At 42.6% G+C, this 20,316-nt stretch overlaps 1 protein-coding gene across 1 annotated transcript; it reads left to right on the top strand.

Moving 5' to 3' along the window:
* Window positions 1-59: 59 nt before the first annotated feature.
* Window positions 60-20,316, top strand: usp22 (ubiquitin specific peptidase 22). Its single transcript, XM_051066204.1, has 13 exons — window positions 60-768; window positions 4,693-4,825; window positions 8,774-8,887; window positions 10,999-11,100; window positions 12,299-12,465; window positions 12,563-12,710; window positions 13,774-13,876; window positions 16,128-16,286; window positions 17,072-17,198; window positions 17,322-17,413; window positions 17,736-17,798; window positions 18,141-18,290; window positions 18,402-20,316. The coding sequence occupies exons 1-13, from the start codon at window positions 649-651 to the stop codon at window positions 18,442-18,444; spliced, it is 1,521 nt and encodes a 506-aa protein (XP_050922161.1). The 5' UTR covers window positions 60-648; the 3' UTR covers window positions 18,445-20,316.

Genomic DNA, 20,316 nt, shown 5'->3' with positions numbered 1-20,316 from the left:
AGATTCTCATCCATTTGGTTCTTCGTGTACTCTGATGTGGATTCGAATTTCCATCCACTCTTTGATTGTCACATTGTAACATTCTTGATTGATACACTGAGGCTGATTTAGGCTTCAACCAATGAACGTCCTAATGCTGGCGGATGTGGTTCGCAGGGAAATGGCACCAATCACGACGCAGCAGCCGTTTTATAGAGGCGGACTTAACCGCTAAAACAAAGTTGGCACACGCCAATCATGCGCAGCTCTCGCCGCTCATTGGTCCACCGTTATGAATGAGGTGGGTCTTGACGACACTCACCGTGTAAGCTACTGTTGAAATTCCAATGCTAACCAACTTTAGCCAGCTTGCTAACATGTAATTCAGCGAATGTGAAGAGCTGCATATACGACGCTATTCTGGATTTAAATGCATAAATAATATTTAATTTCCAGTTTGAGGATATTTGAAAATTCGTCTTAATGTTTGCTACTGCGCGTGTCTCCGTTATTGCAGCCAGGACATGTCCAGTTAGCCAGAACGCAGCAATCGGTGGATAACGAACCTGGCAAGCTAGCCAGCCAGCCCGTTTGGACTGGGTCTGTCGTTGAGGGATTTGAACAGGTTTCATCGCCCAGAGGACAGTAAAGCCGGATGCTGTGACTACCATGAGTCCCGCAGGCTGCCCCCATGTCAACAGCTTCAAAGTGGACAACTGGAAGCAGAACCTGAGGGTGATTTATCAGTGTTTCGTGTGGAGCGGCTCAGCCGAGACCAGAAAACGCAAGGTAACAAGTGACAAGCGGAAACGAGTGCTTAGAAGAGACCCAAATGTAAGACAGACTCTGTGTGTGTGTGTGTGTGTGTGTTGGGGGTGTGTGGGGGGGCTGGCGTCGCGTGCGTGGACAGTTCCCCGCCCTTCCTAAACAACACAAACATCCGACAGACAAGACAGTGAATGCAAAACTACTGTTTTCCCTCTGTCAAATACTTCCCACGCTCGCTGTAGTTTCGCCGTGTTATTGGGCTCTAACTTGTCTGAATGCCAACCTCAACACCTGACACACAAACCGCAGCGGCAAAACAGCCGAAAGCGAAGCAAGCTGGTACTGGCACATCACCAGTTTAACCCAGCACAGCCGAACGTTAGCATACTTCAAAGCCAGAGACCGCATCATAGATTAGAAAGCTGATGTGCATCTGTTTGCGTTGGCTCTGCGCCTGCAGTGAATCCACTTCCTTCCACCAGCAGACCGCAGGCCAGTTTCACACGGTGGTATTTCCTCGCTTAGAAGGTGGTGGCGGGGTTCTTTACCTGTTATCCTGCTGACCCCAAGCTATAATGGTCTGCACTGCATGACAAGATCAGAAACTATTAAAGCGATAGGATGTGTGTGTGTGCGTGGTGTGTGTGTGTGTCACCAGTCAGCCTCTCCTTCACGCGGGTGCAGTGTGTCTGTTCATGTGCTCTTAATAGAAGGAACCATCTTTTGTTGAGTCGTGTTAATCGTAAAGTATTAGCATGTTGTGCTTGCAGCTGCAGTGTGTGAGCGTGCACTTGGCTGCATGCTCGGTCCATATGCATCCTGCACTCTCCTGTGTGAGGTGGGATTCCCCTGTCTCTTGCCATGTGCATTGGATCAGTGGGAGCTGGTCGTCCTCAGGGTTTGCACAGTGAAGTAAATGGTGCAAATATTTGCAGGGTCTGCTTCTGCCATAATTGCCCGGTCCTATCCCCCTGCCCTGCCCCGAAGAGCAGACAAGTCTGGCAGGAGGGCTCACATCCCTGCTGCGTTTTTACTTCCATGTAGCTACATGTTACTTGTTTATTGATCATGCCTCAGTTTTCCATTCAGATATAAGCATTTCTCTAACAGAAACCCTCACACCAGCCAGCTTTTTTTAAAACCCACACATCTGTCTTTTTTTTTTTAAATATGGGACATAATGTTTCTCAATATCCTTTCAGAATGAAGAGGAGGGTGATTGATGATTTCCATCAGATTTACAAGTCATATGTTCATTTTCCAGTTTAACCTTCACGCTAGCACATTCTTCAGTTTGGCTGTGTTTGTATGGAGGCAGTCTCTCGACTCATCATGCATGATTAGGCTCTGGAGGAATTGGCAGTGCCAGGAGTTTAACCACATATTCCAGGTTAGCTGGTCCCATTATATATCCACGCTTCAGTGGGCTACAGAGTAGACAATTGCAGCATCTCTCACACTATACCAAAAAAAAAAAAAAAGGATTGCACCTTTTGTAAAATTTGGACTGTTCCCATCATATTTAAACAGCTATATATATAAAATGTAGCTGGTCAGAATACATATTAGGCAGTTCCACCATCATTTGCTCTCCACTCCATGCTGACCTTTAGTGTCAGCCCTCAAACACGATCAACTCTCAAACACTGAATTTTAAGCATCCGTTCACCTTGAGAATTCAAAGGCTTCACTTTTTGGTCAGCTACAGTGTCAATCACAGGAAGTGTTATATCCCATCTGGATGACAGGTGCGCTGGAAGTTGTCAGTTCACCACAAAGCAAACGTCATTTTCCCAAGATACTGCTATGGAGAGCAGCATGGTGTTTCACATACAAACAAATGATACTTGATCAGCCGGTAGGGGCTGCACATGTGTATAACCATAAAATCAGTGAGTCAATCTTATTCGGTCTCAGAGCTTGGTAACAGAATCAGCAGTACTTGTCTTCGAAGTCCAGTTAAGGCTTTCCTCAGTCAGCTTGTGCCACTGCTGCTGCTGCTGCCTCCGTCTCAGCACAACAACACAAAATGGAATCACTGTGGAAGAGGTCAAATGCGTTACAAACCCAGAGTTAGGTGGCAAAAAAGACTCAGGGTTAATGAAATATTTCCTGTCAGATCAATGCCCATCCCACACTGCTATCTGTTAACATGACTTCAGCTGCAGCAGCTTTGTAGTTTATTACCTGGATTCATGTATTGTGATTTTCCTTAAATATTCACATACCTTAAATATTATTTCATTTTTGAATGTTGAAATGTTGAATGTTTTGAGACATCTGAAGTTGCTCAGCTTTTAATTTCTCACATCATCAACCTGAAAAATTTAAGAGTCTGGACTTTGAAGTTACAGGGTTGGTGTGTGTGTGTGTGTGTGTGTGTTTGTAGTTAGGCTGATATTAACCTATTGCTGATTATATAAATGACAATATCAAGATGTCATTTTGGATTTTCTTTGTTGTAATATTTTATTGACCAATTAATCAAGAAAATCTTCAATTTAATCAAAAATGAAAATTCTAGTCAGCTGCAGCCTTGGTTTAAAAATACTATCTATCTCATTCTCACAAACACAATATCTCAAGAACATACAGCAGAACAAGAAAAACCAAGCTCAATAAAGTCAAGTCAAATCAATTTTATTTACTACAACTTGACTGGTATAGGGTAGTCGGGTTGAGGCATACCACCGCAGTAATTTCAGGTCCACAGTATTTGGTTCATCAGCTTTGTTTTAGAGGGAATAGCCGTTCAGTTCACCTGTCTAGAAACCTACTCTGGAATTCAGGTCTTTCCCTTCAATAGATGAGACAGATGTTGCTGCATTTGGCTTACAGTGTGATAACCAGGATCTTTCCAGCCCATTACCCTCCTGCTCTTCTCATATTACATCCTGCCGGCAGATGGCTCATCACTGACATTGCAGCACTTAGACAAATATGACATGGACAGATCTGGGAGCATTCTCTTGGTGTTAGGAAAACCACAAAACCTCACTGAGTGAGTGGCTTATTAGTTAGTACATGACTAATGTGCTACAACAGATCAACTCTATGCCCATAACTGCTCCATATGTTTACCCACTTGCTGGCATGACAGTAAAAGATGTAAAGATGTGTTGATAGACGGGCACACACAATTTCCTACATGAATACAACGTCCTCAGGGACTAGAAAGTACATGTGTGGACTGTAACTCTGACAGTTCGAAGAATGAGTGAGGAGAGGTTGTTGCATATTGATGCCTTTTCATAATTCATGTGCTGTATAAGCACTTATGCTGAGGAGGGCTGTGTGTGTGTGTGTGTGTGTGTGTGTGTGTGTGTGACTGGAATAAGAATCACTGTTTCTTGGTTTTCTTTTTTTCGATTTTGTATACTTGTCCATGTTAAGGCTGGCATGAGAAGTGTGTTTTGAAATGGTCAATGACAAAGGTTGGTTGGTTGTCAGTGAACGTGACATGAGCCAAGATAGAAGGTTTTCGCCCAAAGGGGTTTTAAGGTGGCTGTTAGCCAGGTGTTTTTTAGTAAGTGGGTGTCTCCAACATCATTACATGAACCTGGTTGAAGACCTCATCCTATGTTTTTCAAAATACACATATCCACTTCCTTGCTGAAACCAAGATGAGTAAAATATTGTAAAACATGCACGTGAACTTTAGAGATGCTGACTCTCCTCTTTCTCTCTCCTCATACTTTCTTCCATCCTCTCTCTTCTCCCTCCTGTCTTCTTCTCCTGCTCTTTTCTCCCAGGCATTGCTTCATTTATTTTCACCTCTTCATCTACATGCTTGCTCATTGGCATGCCAGCTTCTTATCTGCATGCTTTTGAACTGTTACGCTCTGCCCTCCATCCATGGTCATGTCCCTCGCCCTCATCTTTCCAGCAACACTATCAAACAGAATGTATATGTGATGTATATCTGTCTTCCTTCCTCTCTTCCAGGCCAAGTCATGTATCTGCCACATGTGCGGTGCCCACCTGAACAGACTCCACTCCTGCCTCTACTGCGTCTTCTTCGCCTGCTTTGCCAAAAAACACATCCACGAACATGCCAAGAGCAAAAGGCATAACCTAGGTATGATGCACACAATCACGTTGATATACAAAGTCACACTCAAAGGCATTCACAGTATCTGTAGGTGCAGTTGGAGCAGGTGTGTTTTGAGGGCTCTGTCATGCACATGGTATTAACACCAGGCACCCATACCTGCAATTATCCCTCTTTGCTTAAATGAGTTGGTGCTTGCCCCTTAAACAGACACACTGACAGTATATATATCATCCACGCAAACACACACACCCGCACACCGCCGTCAGTAATGCTTCTTCTCTCAAAACAAAGGCTGCTAAAAGGGCTAATTATACAGCTGAGTAGCTAATTAAGATGTAGCCTGGTGCCACTGCGTAACACACAGACAGTTCATAAACAACAGTGTGTGTGTGTGTGTTTGTCATCATGTGTCTATATTTAAGATGGGTTGGGACTTAGTTATGCATTGGACTTTTTCACAGAACTGACTGTGACACGTTCATGGTATTCTGATGAATTTAATCAAGCAAAACAATCGAGGGTGACAGAGAGAGCTGTTACGCAACCTAGTGCAACATAATTGCAACACAGTCTGAAAGGCTTGGCCTTGAGGGAGATTTGAGTGTCACCTGTGTATTTGGCCTCATGTAGCCCATTAGAGGGAATATATGCATTAGTGAACTTATTTATGATTAGGGACTGAGGTCTGTCTTGATGGTTAATTAAAATTAAGCACTTTCATGCATGATGAGAGTCTGCTTTATTGTGTACACCTCATTCGTACAAACATTCAGTAGCGTGCAGCACAAAAAAATACGATTTGTCCCTGCCTCGTTTTGACAGGATTATTATTCCAGGTCAGAGAAGGTAATAGAAAACAGTGCACAACAGTGATTTCAGTGATAATCTGCGTCAGAGTTAAAATGTTCTTCCTTAAAAATGACTTCTATTTTCAGAAATGCACCAGCTACACTGTGTTTCTCTTTGTTGGTGAACGTTCACAGTGAGAAACGGGGAAAGTTGTCTTTCAGTTCTCTGAATTAAATATTTGCATCACAGAGACACAATCTGGGTGGCTCCAGATTTGAGTAAAGACGTGGGTGTTTGCCGAACACGAAGAACAGTTGGCTGTTTTCCCCGATTCCTGTTACTCCCACAGGGGCACACAGCCTGTAATAATCAAAACACTGCTCCAAAATCACTGAGTTATTGCAGAGAAAACTGCTGAATCTCACCTGAACTCACTCAGTAAAAGCAACTGCTGATTGTGAGGGCCATGGCATATGATCCTCATCATTATGATTTTTTAAAAATTTGCTTAGAAACATTCATTCTGACAGCAGAATTGTTTAAAAAAATTCTCAGAATATCAAGAGATGATCTATCTAAACTCAGTAAGGGATGATACTGAATGATTACCTCCCTGAATTTTGTGAGTTAATTTTATGGTTTCCATATAAGGAATTTAGTCTTGCATGGTGCTCTTAGTAGGTACACAGCATGGGCACATATCCACCTAGGTAACAGTTCAAGCATTAGGCTTGTATTAAAGAAAGTCACCACACAAAATTAAGTTAAAATAATATCAAAGTAGAGGTGTCAGTCACCTCTAGGCAGTATTTAGTGTTCAATGTATAACTGCATTATACATATTATAGCACAACAAGCAGGTGTTATTGTACAGCAAAAGATAAAGCACATTAATGCACACTGCTGACAGCAGCAGTGGAGGCACTCCTTCTTGTTGGTTGGTGAACAGCTTTTGAAGTTTCTCAGGGATAGAGGAGGAGGGGGTGTTGTAGTCAAAGGTTGTTTGACTACAACACCCCCTGTTTGGTTGCCCTGCTACTTCTACGCACAGCCAGACCAATAAATCAGCTGATACTGTATATTGCTATCAGTGTCTGCCTTTACATAACAAGAAATTGCAGAACAAAATTCGTATTCTTTTTCAACTGGAAAATGGCCGGCTCAGTATGTGTTGTGGTGTCTGTTCTTCAATAACAAAAATTAAGGGATAATGTTTGTTCATGTTATATCCATATATCCACCAGTATGTCACTATAGGAATTTCAAAACTCTCCAGCATTGATTGACTTGGTCATTGACCTGAATGAGACTTGATGATGGCATAGAACTGGACAATCATATAGTTAGCAGTACATAATCTGTTGAGCTTTTTCAACCATGGATATTGGCTTTCATTTTATCATCTATTGTGTTGAAATCACAGTACTGGCACACAGTCATACTCATTTTTACACACAGTGGCAATTGTGTGTCATACAGGGCCTCAGATTAAAGTGTTGCCTTCAAAGATTCTCTAAGGGATGACAGTGTGCATTCATGAAGCAGAACATGCAGGAGGTGGCAGCCATGTGCATTGCTCTAAAGGGACGTGCTAAGACATTGAACACTAGGCTGGGTGAAAATGCACAGTACACTTCACAGCTGTGGAACGTAGGCATTGTTTTTGAGGTTAAAACTGCATAGAGGTGGAACGTACCCGTGCTTGTGCTGACATGTGCACGACCTTTTATTGTAAACTGAACAAAATGAAAAGTACAGAGGCAATGTTCAAAAGAAACTGTAGACAGCTTATCTTTAACACAAGGCATCATCATCCTGTTAGTCTAAATGCTGCGACACCAGCTCTACACCCAGTATCTTTCTTTTATATTCTCCACATAATAGAATTAGGCTGTTTTGAGCTGCGAGTGAAGCACATTACACTGCAGTGTTTGGAGGAGAGCAGTGCTGCAGCAAAGACACTGGGGGTGTCCATGACAAAGGCTGGGTTTGGCAGATGTTGAGAATCTGCAGGTTTGGTATTTTTATGAAGCCTGTTTTACTCTGTGTTATCGCTCAGCTCAGGAAGACCCCCTCTGGTGTGTGTGTGTGTGCGTGTGTGTATTTCCCACAGAGTGTAATTGTGAGTTTAATTAGGTTAGCTGTTGAATTAAATGTTGCAAAAAAAAAACAACAGAGCAAATGGTCTCATACAGAGGAAGAGAAAAGATGAAATAAAAAAAGGGACAGATCTCAGCAGACTGATGAGGAGGTAATTAAGTCGTCTTTAACAAACCCCTGTGGAATTAGCCTCCATTAAACCCCCGGCCCCTCCCCCTCCTCCTTTTTTTGTCTTTCCATCTCTTTCATCTAATCATTTTATGTATTTTAACTCAGTATTTGGTGTATTCTTTTTGCAACCTCATGTTGGGCTTATCTCTCTGCCTCTGTCCTCCCTTTCTCTTCTTTTTTACCCTCCTCTTGTTCCCATGGTTACCTGATGACCCTTTCGATATTCAGAATTGTAACAGGATTTCATCTACTTGTACTTTTACCATTAGTTTGCTTCTTTATTTTTTGATTTCTGTTCATCAGTTCAGTGAAATTCGGTACTTTGGTTTGCTTCCCTACTTCCTTTCCCTACCTCCTTTCCTTCCTCCTTTCTGTCATCCCTCTGCTACCTTTTTTTTTTTCATACCTGCAGAGGATGACAGCCAGGAGAAGCCGCCAGGCAGGCTGTCATGGCAACAACAAACAGGTAGCTGCAGGGCACAGAGCAGGTGAGGAGAGAGAGAAGGAAAGGAGGGACCGTTTTGGTCTCTTTGAGTGAACATTTAAGTGAGTGTTTGACAGTGAGAGATTGCGCAGTCAGATGGGCGGCTCCCTCCGTCCTCCTCCCTCTCCTCCTCACCTTTTGACTTGTCAGCGCTCCCTCCGTCTCAGGATGTCTCTCCGTTGTTCCTGGATGGTGTTAACAGATAGCTGATATGTCAGCAGATAAGCCCCTGCTACCTAGCATCCCAGTGCCATGGCAACGTGGCCTGAATAGAAAAAGACTGAGAGATGAAGCATTTAGCGGCTCACGCAGCTTGTAGCAATGCACAGCCCTTTATTTCCCTGTGACAGTCAGATAACCTGAATGTCCCTGCATTTGAATGAAATCGCTCTTTTTCTTTCTTTATCATTCTGTTTCTGTCCTTTCAGCCATTGACCTGCTGTATGGGGGAATTTACTGCTTTATGTGCCAAGACTACATTTATGACAAAGACATGGAACAGATTGCCAAAGAGGAACAAAGGAAAGCCTGGAAAATGCAAGGTATGGCAGCATCAAACACACACAGCCATGTTCATACTGTGGCACGCACGTCATGCCAAGTTATGTCCCTAGTGTTAAAGAGAAATTACACCCAAACATGGAATTTTCTCTCAAATATAAAGAGAGAAAAACAGAGGGCCAAGAATGGAGCCCTGGGGCTCTCCATATTTCACATTAGAATATATTAATATTGTATTAATGTAGGAAACATGTTGTGTTCTTTCAGATAAGTAAGACTTTAACCATGTGAAAGCCAAGACTGAGATGCCAAATTTGGTCTTCCCAGTAGTCTGGGAGTATGCAGTGATCTATGGTATCAAAAGCTGCACTGAGATCGAGTAAGAGAAACAAAGAGGTGGAATTTGAATCCACAGTAAGCAGAGGACCAGAGTGACAGGCTGTGAAAGCAGACTGAAAAGTTTCAAAAAGATTACAGTTAGATATGTGAACAGAAAACTGCTGAGGCACTACTCTTGTACTTTTGAAAAGAATGGAAGGATAGAGACTGGTCAATATTTTATTAAGGTGTGGTTTCTTAAGTAGAGGTTTAACCATAGCAGTTTTAGAGCTAGTTAGGACGATGCCTGGTGTAAGTGGTAAATTAATAATATATAGGACTATAGGTCCCAAAACTGGCCTGAGTTCTTTTGAGAGTTAAGCTGGCTGTACCAACTGAGACAATGATTCCAGAGTTAAGAGAGATTCAGGGATTCAGCACAGTGGTTGACTGGTTCTGCAGAAAAAAAGTCTAAAAAGCCATAAGCTGTAAAGGGCAAGCAGCTAAGAGATGGCTGCTTTCGAGTACGTTTGACTACAGCGTCAAAAAGTAAATCTAGGATTCTATTTATTGTTGCTGAGTGAGAGAAATATGCTGCTCCAGTAGTGGACTGCTTATAATTCAGCACACACACACCACTGGCGGCAGAAGACTTCCAGTTTAGATTATTATTTTCGCTGTTTGCTCTCCATTCTGCTGCAGGCCTGCTTAAGGGCATGTGTTTCTTTAGGATATCAGGGTGTAGACCTCTTTGGCCGTGTAGTTTTGGTGGTGAAAGGTGTAACTGAATAAATGAGACCAGAGAGAACTGTGTAAATGTGTAAATCAGTTTTTAATACAATTTCCAACAAGCCCTTTTGCTGCAGTAAACAGAGCCAGGACCACTGGCAAACTGCTCACCAGGAGCAGTTAAAGTTGATGGACCAATGTGTCAAGTAGTAAATGCATGACTGCCAAAGTTACAAGTACAGGCTAGTATCTCCTCACATTTGAGAAAGTGGTGATCTGACATAACAGATGCGATAAAGGAGACAGTCAGATCAGAAACCACTATCCCACAAGACAGAATCAGGTCAAGCGTGTTACCACTACAGTGAGTAGGTTCACACACAAACAGCCACCTTGTTTAGAAGGCCAAGTGACATGGGTATTGGTATACTCAGGTGGGGATGCTTGGTTAAAGCCATGTTTCGTATAAACCAGTGAGATCCAGATCATCATTTATTATTATGCAGATAATCTGATATTTATAAAAGCCAAATTTGAGGGTCTTGTTGAGGCTTGAGTGTAAGTAAGTGACCAATATGTAGAGCTACTAGTAGATGATTTATTTATTGGAATAAAACATCTTGTATTTCTAGTAGAAAATTTTGGTGGCCTGTATATGCTGCAGCATGGAGACACAATTGGGATTACCTTAGGAATTTTGCTTTGAGGGCTTTTGTCAGTTGTTTGATGGTACACCACAGCCAGTGGTAGAGATGATAATTAGATTTTAGTGACTCACATTTTTAGGGAGTTTGTGAGTAATATGGGGGGGGGGGGCAGTCTCAGTGTTATAGACCTGGGAGATCAGTCTGATAGTTTGATAGTCTCTCCCTGGCTGGAGATATTGACTAAGCTAGTGGACTCTAAAACTACACCACCCTTAAATCTAGCAGTCTCAAATCTGACAGAGGGTTTGACACTTGTGATGATCTTAATCATCTGTTTAATCTGTTTCATTCAATTGTAGGTTATTTTTATTTTCTATTTTATTTTACTTTTCAAATCTGTGCATGATGCAGACCTTTGAATGTGTGTGTGTGTGTGTTTGCCTTCATATGCGTTATAGGCATAGGCGAGAAGTACTCAACGTGGGAGCCCACCAAGAGGGAGCTGGAGCTGCTCCGCCACAACCCCAAGAGGAGGAGAATCACCTCCAACTGTACTATCGGTTAGTGTCTCTCTGTCTCTCTCCCTTTCTGTGTCTACCACACACACACACACACACACACACAAGGCTAATGGCAATCTAGCTTCAAGTGGCAATCAGATCACTCAGAGTTTCAGAGAGAAGGGGCAGGCTCGGGATCAAGGAGGGAGGAAAAATTAAAATGCAGAAAGATGAAGCAACACTACCAGCAACATCTGCAAATGCACAAAGTGATAAACCACAAACCACAGCTTTAACCGTATCACTTTACTGCAGCAATGAGGACATTTGAATATCTAACAGAAAATTCCCACTGCATGCCGTGTGTCCGGAGCTCATCACCACCACCTCTGTGCTCTCACTTGGTGACATAATATATGATTTCCAACAGAGATCTGTCCTGAGCTGCAGCCTGAGTAGCATGACGTTAGCTGCATTAGCTAGTTTACAGAGCTAACATACCCTAATTGGCCACTTTTTTTGGTATATGTTTCCATATTTTCTCATTTTATTATTGAGGTGGTTGTGGGTGGTGGTGTAGTACTGGACTGCATCATGTTGAAGGGTGTTTCTAATATTTTGTCCACCTCATTTACATACAGTTATAGCATTAGGTGATAGATTGTATATAAGAGGTGTTAATAATTGTCTTCAGAGAAAAACAACAGAGTGTATTTGTAGCAGCAGGGAAGATTAGAATGAAGCAGCGTGTGGGAGAGAGGAGAGTTGACATACGTTTAGCACCTTGTAGCAGCCTGCAGGGATCTGCTCTAGCACCATTAACATTGCTGGCACTGTCTTAGGTGAGGGGAAATTACAGGCCTGGCTGCTCATCTGTGAGAACACTGTCTCCACCCTTCCTTCCTTCCTCTCCCTCCTCTTCCTCTGTCCTTCTCCTCTTCCACCTTCTCTCCTGCTTGCTTTTCTGTCTGTGTGTGGTTGGTCTAATCTGAAGAGGGTTTCCCTGTGTGTAGTCCAATGCTGCCTTAGGGACGTCATTGTATTACAGTGTGTGTGTGTGTGTGTGTGTGTCTATCGTTAACAGCATTGCAGCTTAGTTGCCCCACTGCAGCAGCCAAGAAAAATGATCTGGCTCTCTTCACTTCTTTCTCTCTGTCATCCTCCCTTTTTCTTTATTCCTCTCATCTCCTCTACCCATTCTTCCTCTTTGTCTATTATTTGTTGCCCACCTCTTATTACTTTTTTCCTCTTTTCTCAGGCCTGCGAGGTCTGATAAACCTGGGCAACACATGCTTCATGAACTGCATTGTCCAGGCACTGACACACACTCCACTGTTGCGTGACTTCTTCCTGTCTGACCGACACAAATGCGAGATGCAGAGCAACTCCTGCTTGGTGTGTGAGATGTCGCAACTCTTCCAGGAGGTACTTTTTTTTCTTTTGGAGAATTTGTTCAAATAAAAGACATGGGAGATGTAGATTGGAAGGTTTTGTCTCACAAACTCACACATTCCTTCTTCAGTTCTACTCAGGCCATCGCTCGCCTCACATCCCGTTCCGACTCCTCCACCTGGTGTGGACTCACGCCCGTCACCTGGCTGGGTACGAGCAGCAAGATGCCCACGAGTTCCTCATTGCGGCGCTGGACGTCCTCCACAGACACTGCAAAGGTCTAATGCACATTTACACAGAGACGCACACAGATAGGATGATGTATGTAGTACAGACCAGCCAACTTGTACACACTTTGACATCAATGCCAAAAGCCAACAAGTGTCTAGCCTGCCGAAAAACAAAAGAATAAAAAGAGGAGTTCAACCAATCACAGCACCAGATTCACACCCACCTATGACAAAAAATAGTTGCAAGTGGGAATAACAAAAATGTGTAATGTTATTCCAAGAGACATTTTAAGAGTAACTAGGATCAGTAAATTAACAGTAATACTTTTTCCTTGATTTTATCTCGATCCCGTTCTTTGAACTCCTTTGATGGGTGGTGGGAGGGTGTGGAAAGTTGTGAGTTAAATTACGTTAGCCTAATAATTTGTATGTATTTGCAAGCTAGCTTGCTTGCTTGCCAATCATTTAAGTTGGTGAAATAAGTTATATTGGCCATGTGGTGCAGGTGGTTAAATGGGACTTTTCATAGTATTTATAAAACAGTTTATTGAAGTTTATTGCATCACAAGAGGAGCAGATCACAGCACCCCCTACTGACAAAAACTGACAAGTGCCATAGAAATTCCTAGAAAGTTAGCAACACCATTCATCAAATTGACAAGTGTGGGACCAATATTATCTATATACTAAGGTGTATCCCCAGAATAAAAATAACATGAGGTGGTATAAGGTGGTGCTCTACTTTCTTCTGCGATGGTAGGTCTAATGGTACAAACACAGCTAGAAAAGACCAAAAATCAGAAGAACAGATGTGAACGAGGTTAGGAGAAAAGCATGAAGACTGACAGAGAGGATGCTTTTATCTGAGTGTCAGTAAGAGAGGGGGAGAGCTGGTTGGAATGAGGGATGATGATAGGATGGGTGAAGTTGAGAGGATGAAGAGAGAAGTGAGGGATGCTCTGACTGACAGAGAGATGCAGAGACAGCACTGATCTCTGTGCCTCTCTGCAGTTTATAAGCAGAGAGGGAGGCTGTGAAGTTACACAGCACTGAGTTTAGTGACAGTGTGTGTTTTGTCTGTGTGTGTGTGTGTGTGTTCATATCTACACAGATGACAACGGGAAGAAAGCCAACAACCCAAACCACTGTAACTGCATCATCGACCAAATCTTCACAGGGGGCCTGCAGTCTGACGTCACCTGTCAAGTCTGCCAGTAAGTGTGTGTGCGCTCTGTCCTTCGCAAGGAAAAACACAGCACAGAAAAATCATTTAAGCCTCACTAGAAACTGTATAAAGAAATTCTAATGGAGCCAAATCATGCCTTGTAGACTACCTCATTGTCTTACAGCACATTTTTGACTTGCAACTGATTGACCAAACAGGCAGTTCAAAAAAAAAGACACACTTCACCTATCACTCCCCATCCTGGATAAGAACTTTCTTAATCCCCTGCTATGAGGTGACCCTTCTGCCTCTCCTCCATCATTCACACATTGCACCATCAATCGCACTCACAAGCATACACACCAAACTGCCTCACTGCAGCAACAGGAAAACCCTTTCATGGCATACAGTCTGTAAAGTTGTTCACTAGTTCCACCTGGTGGCCAGAGACTCTGTTGGAGCTTTATACTTTGAGATACATTTTCCACGTAAGACTTTGGGGGCCACATTTAATTAGATAACACAGGGATCATTAAAGAAAAGCTGATTATGTCATTTCCTAGACAGCCCCTCAATATGTACAGGTGGAGGTGGAATCGAATCTATTTCTGTTTCTAAGAATTTATTAATAGGGCAGCTCTCGGCTTATTTTTCTTGTGCCATTACTCGATGTCATGTCTCTCTTCCTTGTGGCAGATGTAAATTTCATTTGTGCTGTGTTTATGCCCAGTCCTCAGGGGCTGAGAATTTTTCCAGCCAAACTGACCTTTGCAAATTGTATGACCTGTTGTAAATCCAGTAGAATTCATAATCGACCTCTATTAACATGTCTCTTCCTATTATTTGCACAACCCTCCCCTAAATGCATATGCAATGAAAAGAGAGGCTCACCTGGAAAACACACGTTGAGAAAACGATTTATAAGGCACAGAAGTGTCCTGAAGATTTCACAGAAGTTTACACTCTTACCCAGTGTGACAGTGAACTATTACCACCATCGCTATCACCAATATAATTCACTTCTCATAAATTTTGTAGGTAATCGTATTGAGCGATCAGAGTTACGGTGCCAAGACAACAGTCAGCACCTTGGCATCACTTTATTCTCTTGTAGTAGATTCTGCCAAAATGATTAAACAGGCCATTTGTTCGATGAAACAGATATAGATTTGCTTGGTCTGTCCTCACGTCTATAGAAAATGAAGATTGTGATTCAAACCAGTTAAAGGACTTACTCACTTTACATTTTACCCTTAAATATTATTAAAGTGATTTATAAACATTCCTGTTCATCCTCTACTTCTGAAGACTCTGACTAAAAATAACAGCGCTGCTCATACCACACAAGTCACCATTTTTGGGGCAAAATAATTGTTGACAAACACTTATTTTAAAAAATTATTTTAAAAACTAATAGGTGCATTCAAATTTTGATCCCGTTCCCTTGTAGATTATGGGCCTTGTAGATTTGTATAAGATCAAAGACTCTGTCTGGTACTGCAAAATCGTATTTTCGTAAGTAATCAGAACTTATGGCAGGACTGCAGACTTTTAATTAGTAATGCAGCAGATTTTTGAACTTGTAACTGTGCTACTACATCTTGGCTTAACAACAATGTAGTGCTTGTCAAAAATGAAGATGCGGTAGACAAAACAAAGGATGATTTGATCAAGCTGTTGGAAAGACAAGGAGCGTTGTTTGGCAATGTGCCCTTAACTGGACTATTTTAATCTTCTCTGGGAATACAGCGGCTCAGTAGTTACTGCAGTTACCTCACAGGAACAAGGAGCTGGGTTTTAATCTTCCAGTTAGTTTAGGCATTTTTTGTGATGTGAGTGTGGAGACCTGCCTGGTTGGGACAGGCTCCAACCCCCTTGCAAGGGGGAGCTCCTTAGAGAAGAAGGTCCCCACCCAAATTTCTCAGGTCATGAATGCTATCAGCTGATATAATTTTGTTTTATTTCGTTAACTGCCAACGCTAAGCTGCAATGTGCACCCCTGCGTGGTGTTCAGCAGTAGAGTAATCTTCACAGCCCAGATGAACAAGCTTAGCTGCCAACATTGGCAGTGCAAAGATCTAAGCCAGCAACTAAGTTGATGCCAGACTCTGTCTCATTTGTCTCCTTCTCACTTATATTCCTGTCTCAATAAAGGAAATCTACAAAGCACAGTGTCTGTGTATGGATAACTGACTGGAAGATGAGCAAATCAACACACAACTCCTTGAGTCCATATCAAAGGTCTGCAGTACAGCATTTTAATTTTCACTAACATGCATCTCATCTTGTCTGTCACCTAGTGGTGTTTCAACAACCATAGACCCGTTCTGGGACATCAGCCTGGACCTGCCTGGATCCTCCACACCATTCTGGCCCCTCAGCCCCGGAGGAGACGGATCAGCACTTAACGGAGAGAGTCACACCACTGGAGCCACAACGCTCACAGATTGTCTGCGCAGGTAACTGACAGAGCAATCAAACATTATCAGGAGTACTGGCGTCCAGCCCATAGTCACATACAGGGGAGCTTAGTGGGTTTCACTTTCAGTCTGGGAGGTAAACAACACAGAAATATCCTGCCTCAGCTGGGGAAGGGTTGCAGGAAAGTGCTTAATCTGACACACAAGACTGGAAATACAAGTCATAGTCAGTTTATTTTGCCCACACTACCTACCCAAAACAGTAAGTGCCCCACCTGGCCAATAGGGGCTCCTCCACTCCGCCGTCATAAACATCAGACAAGGATTTACAGTCAGTCTCATGTAATATTTCCTCTGGAATTATCCTTCAGAGACACCACCCCTTCATGGCATGTGCTGCTCTGGTCTTACCACGTAATATGTAAAAAGTTACACTATATTTACTAAACTATTTGCTATATTTATGATATTAGATTGTTTACCTCTTGTGCATATCAAATCTACTTTCCCCTCCCATGCAGCCCTGAGATGGAAGTAACCATGACAGTTTTTTTTTCCTTTTCAAAACAGACATAAACACATCCATGCACTGACAAACTCAGACACAAAACCAATCTAAAAACACTTCCCAGAATCATCACTGCAGACTCCTCAGAGAGCAGCGAGTAACACACAGAGACACGCTTCCCTGAAACTAATTCCTGTTCCTCCTAAATTCACTGGAGCAGAGACCTCATGTGGCAGCAGCATTGCTTAAAACACACACACACACACACACACACACACACAAACACATGCACTAAATCTCATCCTCTCCCATCTAGGTTCACCAGACCAGAGCACCTCGGCAGCAGCGCTAAGATCAAGTGCAGCGGTTGCCATAGTTACCAGGAGTCCACCAAGCAGCTGACCATGAAGAAGCTGCCCATCGTGGCCTGCTTTCACCTCAAAGTAAGAGTGTGTGTGTGTGTGTGTGTGTGTGTGTGTGTGTGTGTGTATGATGGTTTGACTGCTAATTTAGGGCATGTCTGTCTTCAGAGCAGGGCTCTAACGTTTGAGTGTGTTTGTTTCCAGAGGTTTGAGCATTCAGCCAAACTTCGGCGGAAGATCACAACTTACGTCTCCTTCCCACTGGAGCTGGATATGACCCCCTTCATGGCCTCCAGGTGAGCACAATCCAAATGAAGATTGGAAGTACTCAACTAAAAACAGAAAAAGAAAAGGAGACCAAGTAAGTTGCACAAAAACTAAAAAAAACACTTGGATGAATGAAAGAGAGGCTTGTGTTCTGGAAGAAATACAAGTAATGGACTGCCTATTCTATAGCCTCAGGAAACAGGCGTGCACTTTTACAAACTGGATTACCAATACAAACAAAGAAACTGAAAGGATTTTTGAGAATTCCAGGTACAGACAGGCTTTTAAAGACTTCTACCTCTGTGACTCTCTTGTGTGTTGTATCTGCATTTGTTCTGTTGTGTGATTCAGTAAAGAGAGCAGGATGAACGGGCAGTACCAGCAAACCGTGGACCCCTTCAACAACGACAACAAGTAAGGCAAACATCTCAACAAACCCTGTCTCCTGTGGTTTCCCTTACTGCTTCCCTCTCCCATTGATCCCACTTGTGCCTTCAGTGCACCAGAACCAGACTTACCATTCTGATTCTGAAACCAATTCCTCATCTGAATCTGAGCCTGACTGAGGCTTAAATGTGTCTCTGATGTTTTCTGTGATAGCCATCTTGATACACTCTTTCACCAGTCAACCTAATGCAAGCAGTGTTTTTAAGATTTATTTTTCAATTAGTTATTTTTTAAATAATTTTCATTTTAGCAAGTTTTTTTTCCAAGTGTGTTGAGCCTCTTGTTTTCTCTCTCTCCTGCCTGTTTCAGGTATAGTCTATTTGCTGTGGTGAACCACCAGGGGACGCTAGAGAGCGGCCATTACACCACCTTCATCCGTCAGCACAAGGACCAGTGGTTCAAATGTGATGACGCCATCATCACTAAGGCCAGCATCAAGGATGTACTGGACAGTGAAGGGTGAGCAAGTCATTGCACTGAGTGTGCACTGAACCTCAATGTATACTGTGCCTGTGTGTGTGTTGACCAGTGACTGCTCCATCATTAGTGATGCTGCTTTTTATCTCCCAGGTACCTTTTGTTTTACCACAAACAGTTCCTGGAGTACGAATAGTCCCCTCCAGATCAGCACAGCCTGCAGGAGGAGACGAGGATTGATGCAAGGAGTAGTTGCATGGGAACAGGTAACAGAGTGATCAGAGAGAGGCAAGGAAATGGAAACACAAGCCTACCTGAATCATTCTAAGTCGCAACTCTCACTCAAACATGGAACCACCTTTACTACATACTAATCTAGTTCCTCTGTACGACATTCAAGAATGAACTGTCTGCTGTGCGGGATAGAGCAAAAAAAAAAAAAAAAAATGCAAGAACCAAACAAAAGGCGAGAAATGAGGAAGGGAGATTTGTTTGGGTGCTGAAGGAATATTGCATACTTGCAAAAGTTTTTCACTGGAATTCAGGGGTTAAAGAAGAAAACAGCTGTGATAAACTGCTATAAAATGCAAGAACAGTCTGTGCTTGCTTTCAGATAATAATAATAATAATAATAATAATAATGATGGACAGAAGGGCAGAAGGTTTTTCTTAAACCTCAGTTTATCTCGGGAAGGTTTACGTGATCACAAATGCTGTTCTTCATCAGTGTCCTGCTTCATGCCCCGCACAGCTGCATACATTAACACCTGAGGGTGCTTAGAAACAGAGCTGCAACCTTCCGCTGGGGTTCCGGGGCTCAGCTTTAGCGAAGGAAGTGATTTTTCTTTCTTTTCTTTTTTTTCCACTTTACCCAAAAGGATTCAAACGGGCAACTTCCTGGACACAAGCACACTTGTCTAACACACCCATACTCCTCCAAATGACCAAATATTTCAAGGCTGGAAGTTGTCCTATTATGCATTTTTCGTTCCAGATGCAAAGGTGGGGGGTGGGGGTGGGGTCACAAGACAAATGGTGTTATGAATATTGTATAGAGAGACAGTTTATTCCATTCATTACTCGTGAGTTTGTAGTGGTCAGTCATCAGATACTTCTAGGAAACATTTTCTGTAACAACACGCACGCGAAGGATCTGTTAATTTCTGCCATGCTGCTTCCAACAGTCACAGACGGGACATAGATTACACAGTAAATATTATATTTTTATACATACTTTTGTTTACGGTTTTGCATTCTCCCAAAACTCCCACATTGTTCGTCTGTGTGACATTGTGCCGTCAGTCATGTTTTTCGTACACAGGAGCAAAAATAGTGCTGAGAAATTTCATGAAAGTGCTGCTAAGGTGGCTTTTGTTTGTGTGTTTGTTTAATTTGGCAGTTTTTTTTTTTTTTTTGGACATTACAGAGGCATATTCTCCATGTTCGAGATATGTTGTCGTGATGCTGTTTCAGGTAAATGGCAAAAAAGAAATGAAACAGAAGAGGGGGGTGTTGTGTATAAAGGGTCAGAAGCTCGATCCTCCAGTGTTAACCGTCGGCCGCATGTCGCTCTAATTCGGTGTGTTTGTGTGTGTGTGTGCACGTGTATGTGCCTGAGAAAGTTGAGGCGGGAAAAAAAGCTCAGTGTACGTGTGTTTGTATAAAATGTGTTATTGCGTGTAAAGAGAAAAAAAAGTGCGTATGTGTTCCTGTTTGTATGCACGTGTGTCGTGCGCGTGCGTATGTAGCGTATGTTCGTGTACTGAATCAGTACTTGCATTCAGCATGCCGTCTGAGCTGGGTATCACAGTTTGATAGGATTTTTTTCCACATGTTGATGATGTATGTAAAAGTATATATGTACAGTTTGTATGTAAGAGACAAATGGTGAAACCTCAAAGTCGATTTGTTCTTCTATATTGCTGGATCCAGCCACGGGGTCGTTAATCAGAAGAAACTTGTCTTGACCCGATCAGTCATTCCTCACACACATACAGTATGTACCTGCTGCAAGAACTGGACACAGTGATGGAAAGACACTCAAATAAAGAAAAAATCTATATCTGTA

The sequence above is a fragment of the Lates calcarifer genome, linkage group LG23 (genome assembly GCF_001640805.2).
Source record: "Lates calcarifer isolate ASB-BC8 linkage group LG23, TLL_Latcal_v3, whole genome shotgun sequence".
NCBI lineage: Eukaryota > Metazoa > Chordata > Actinopteri > Centropomidae > Lates > Lates calcarifer.
Note: the sequence above shows the minus strand (reverse complement) of the source record. Positions and strands in the feature narration are given on the sequence as shown.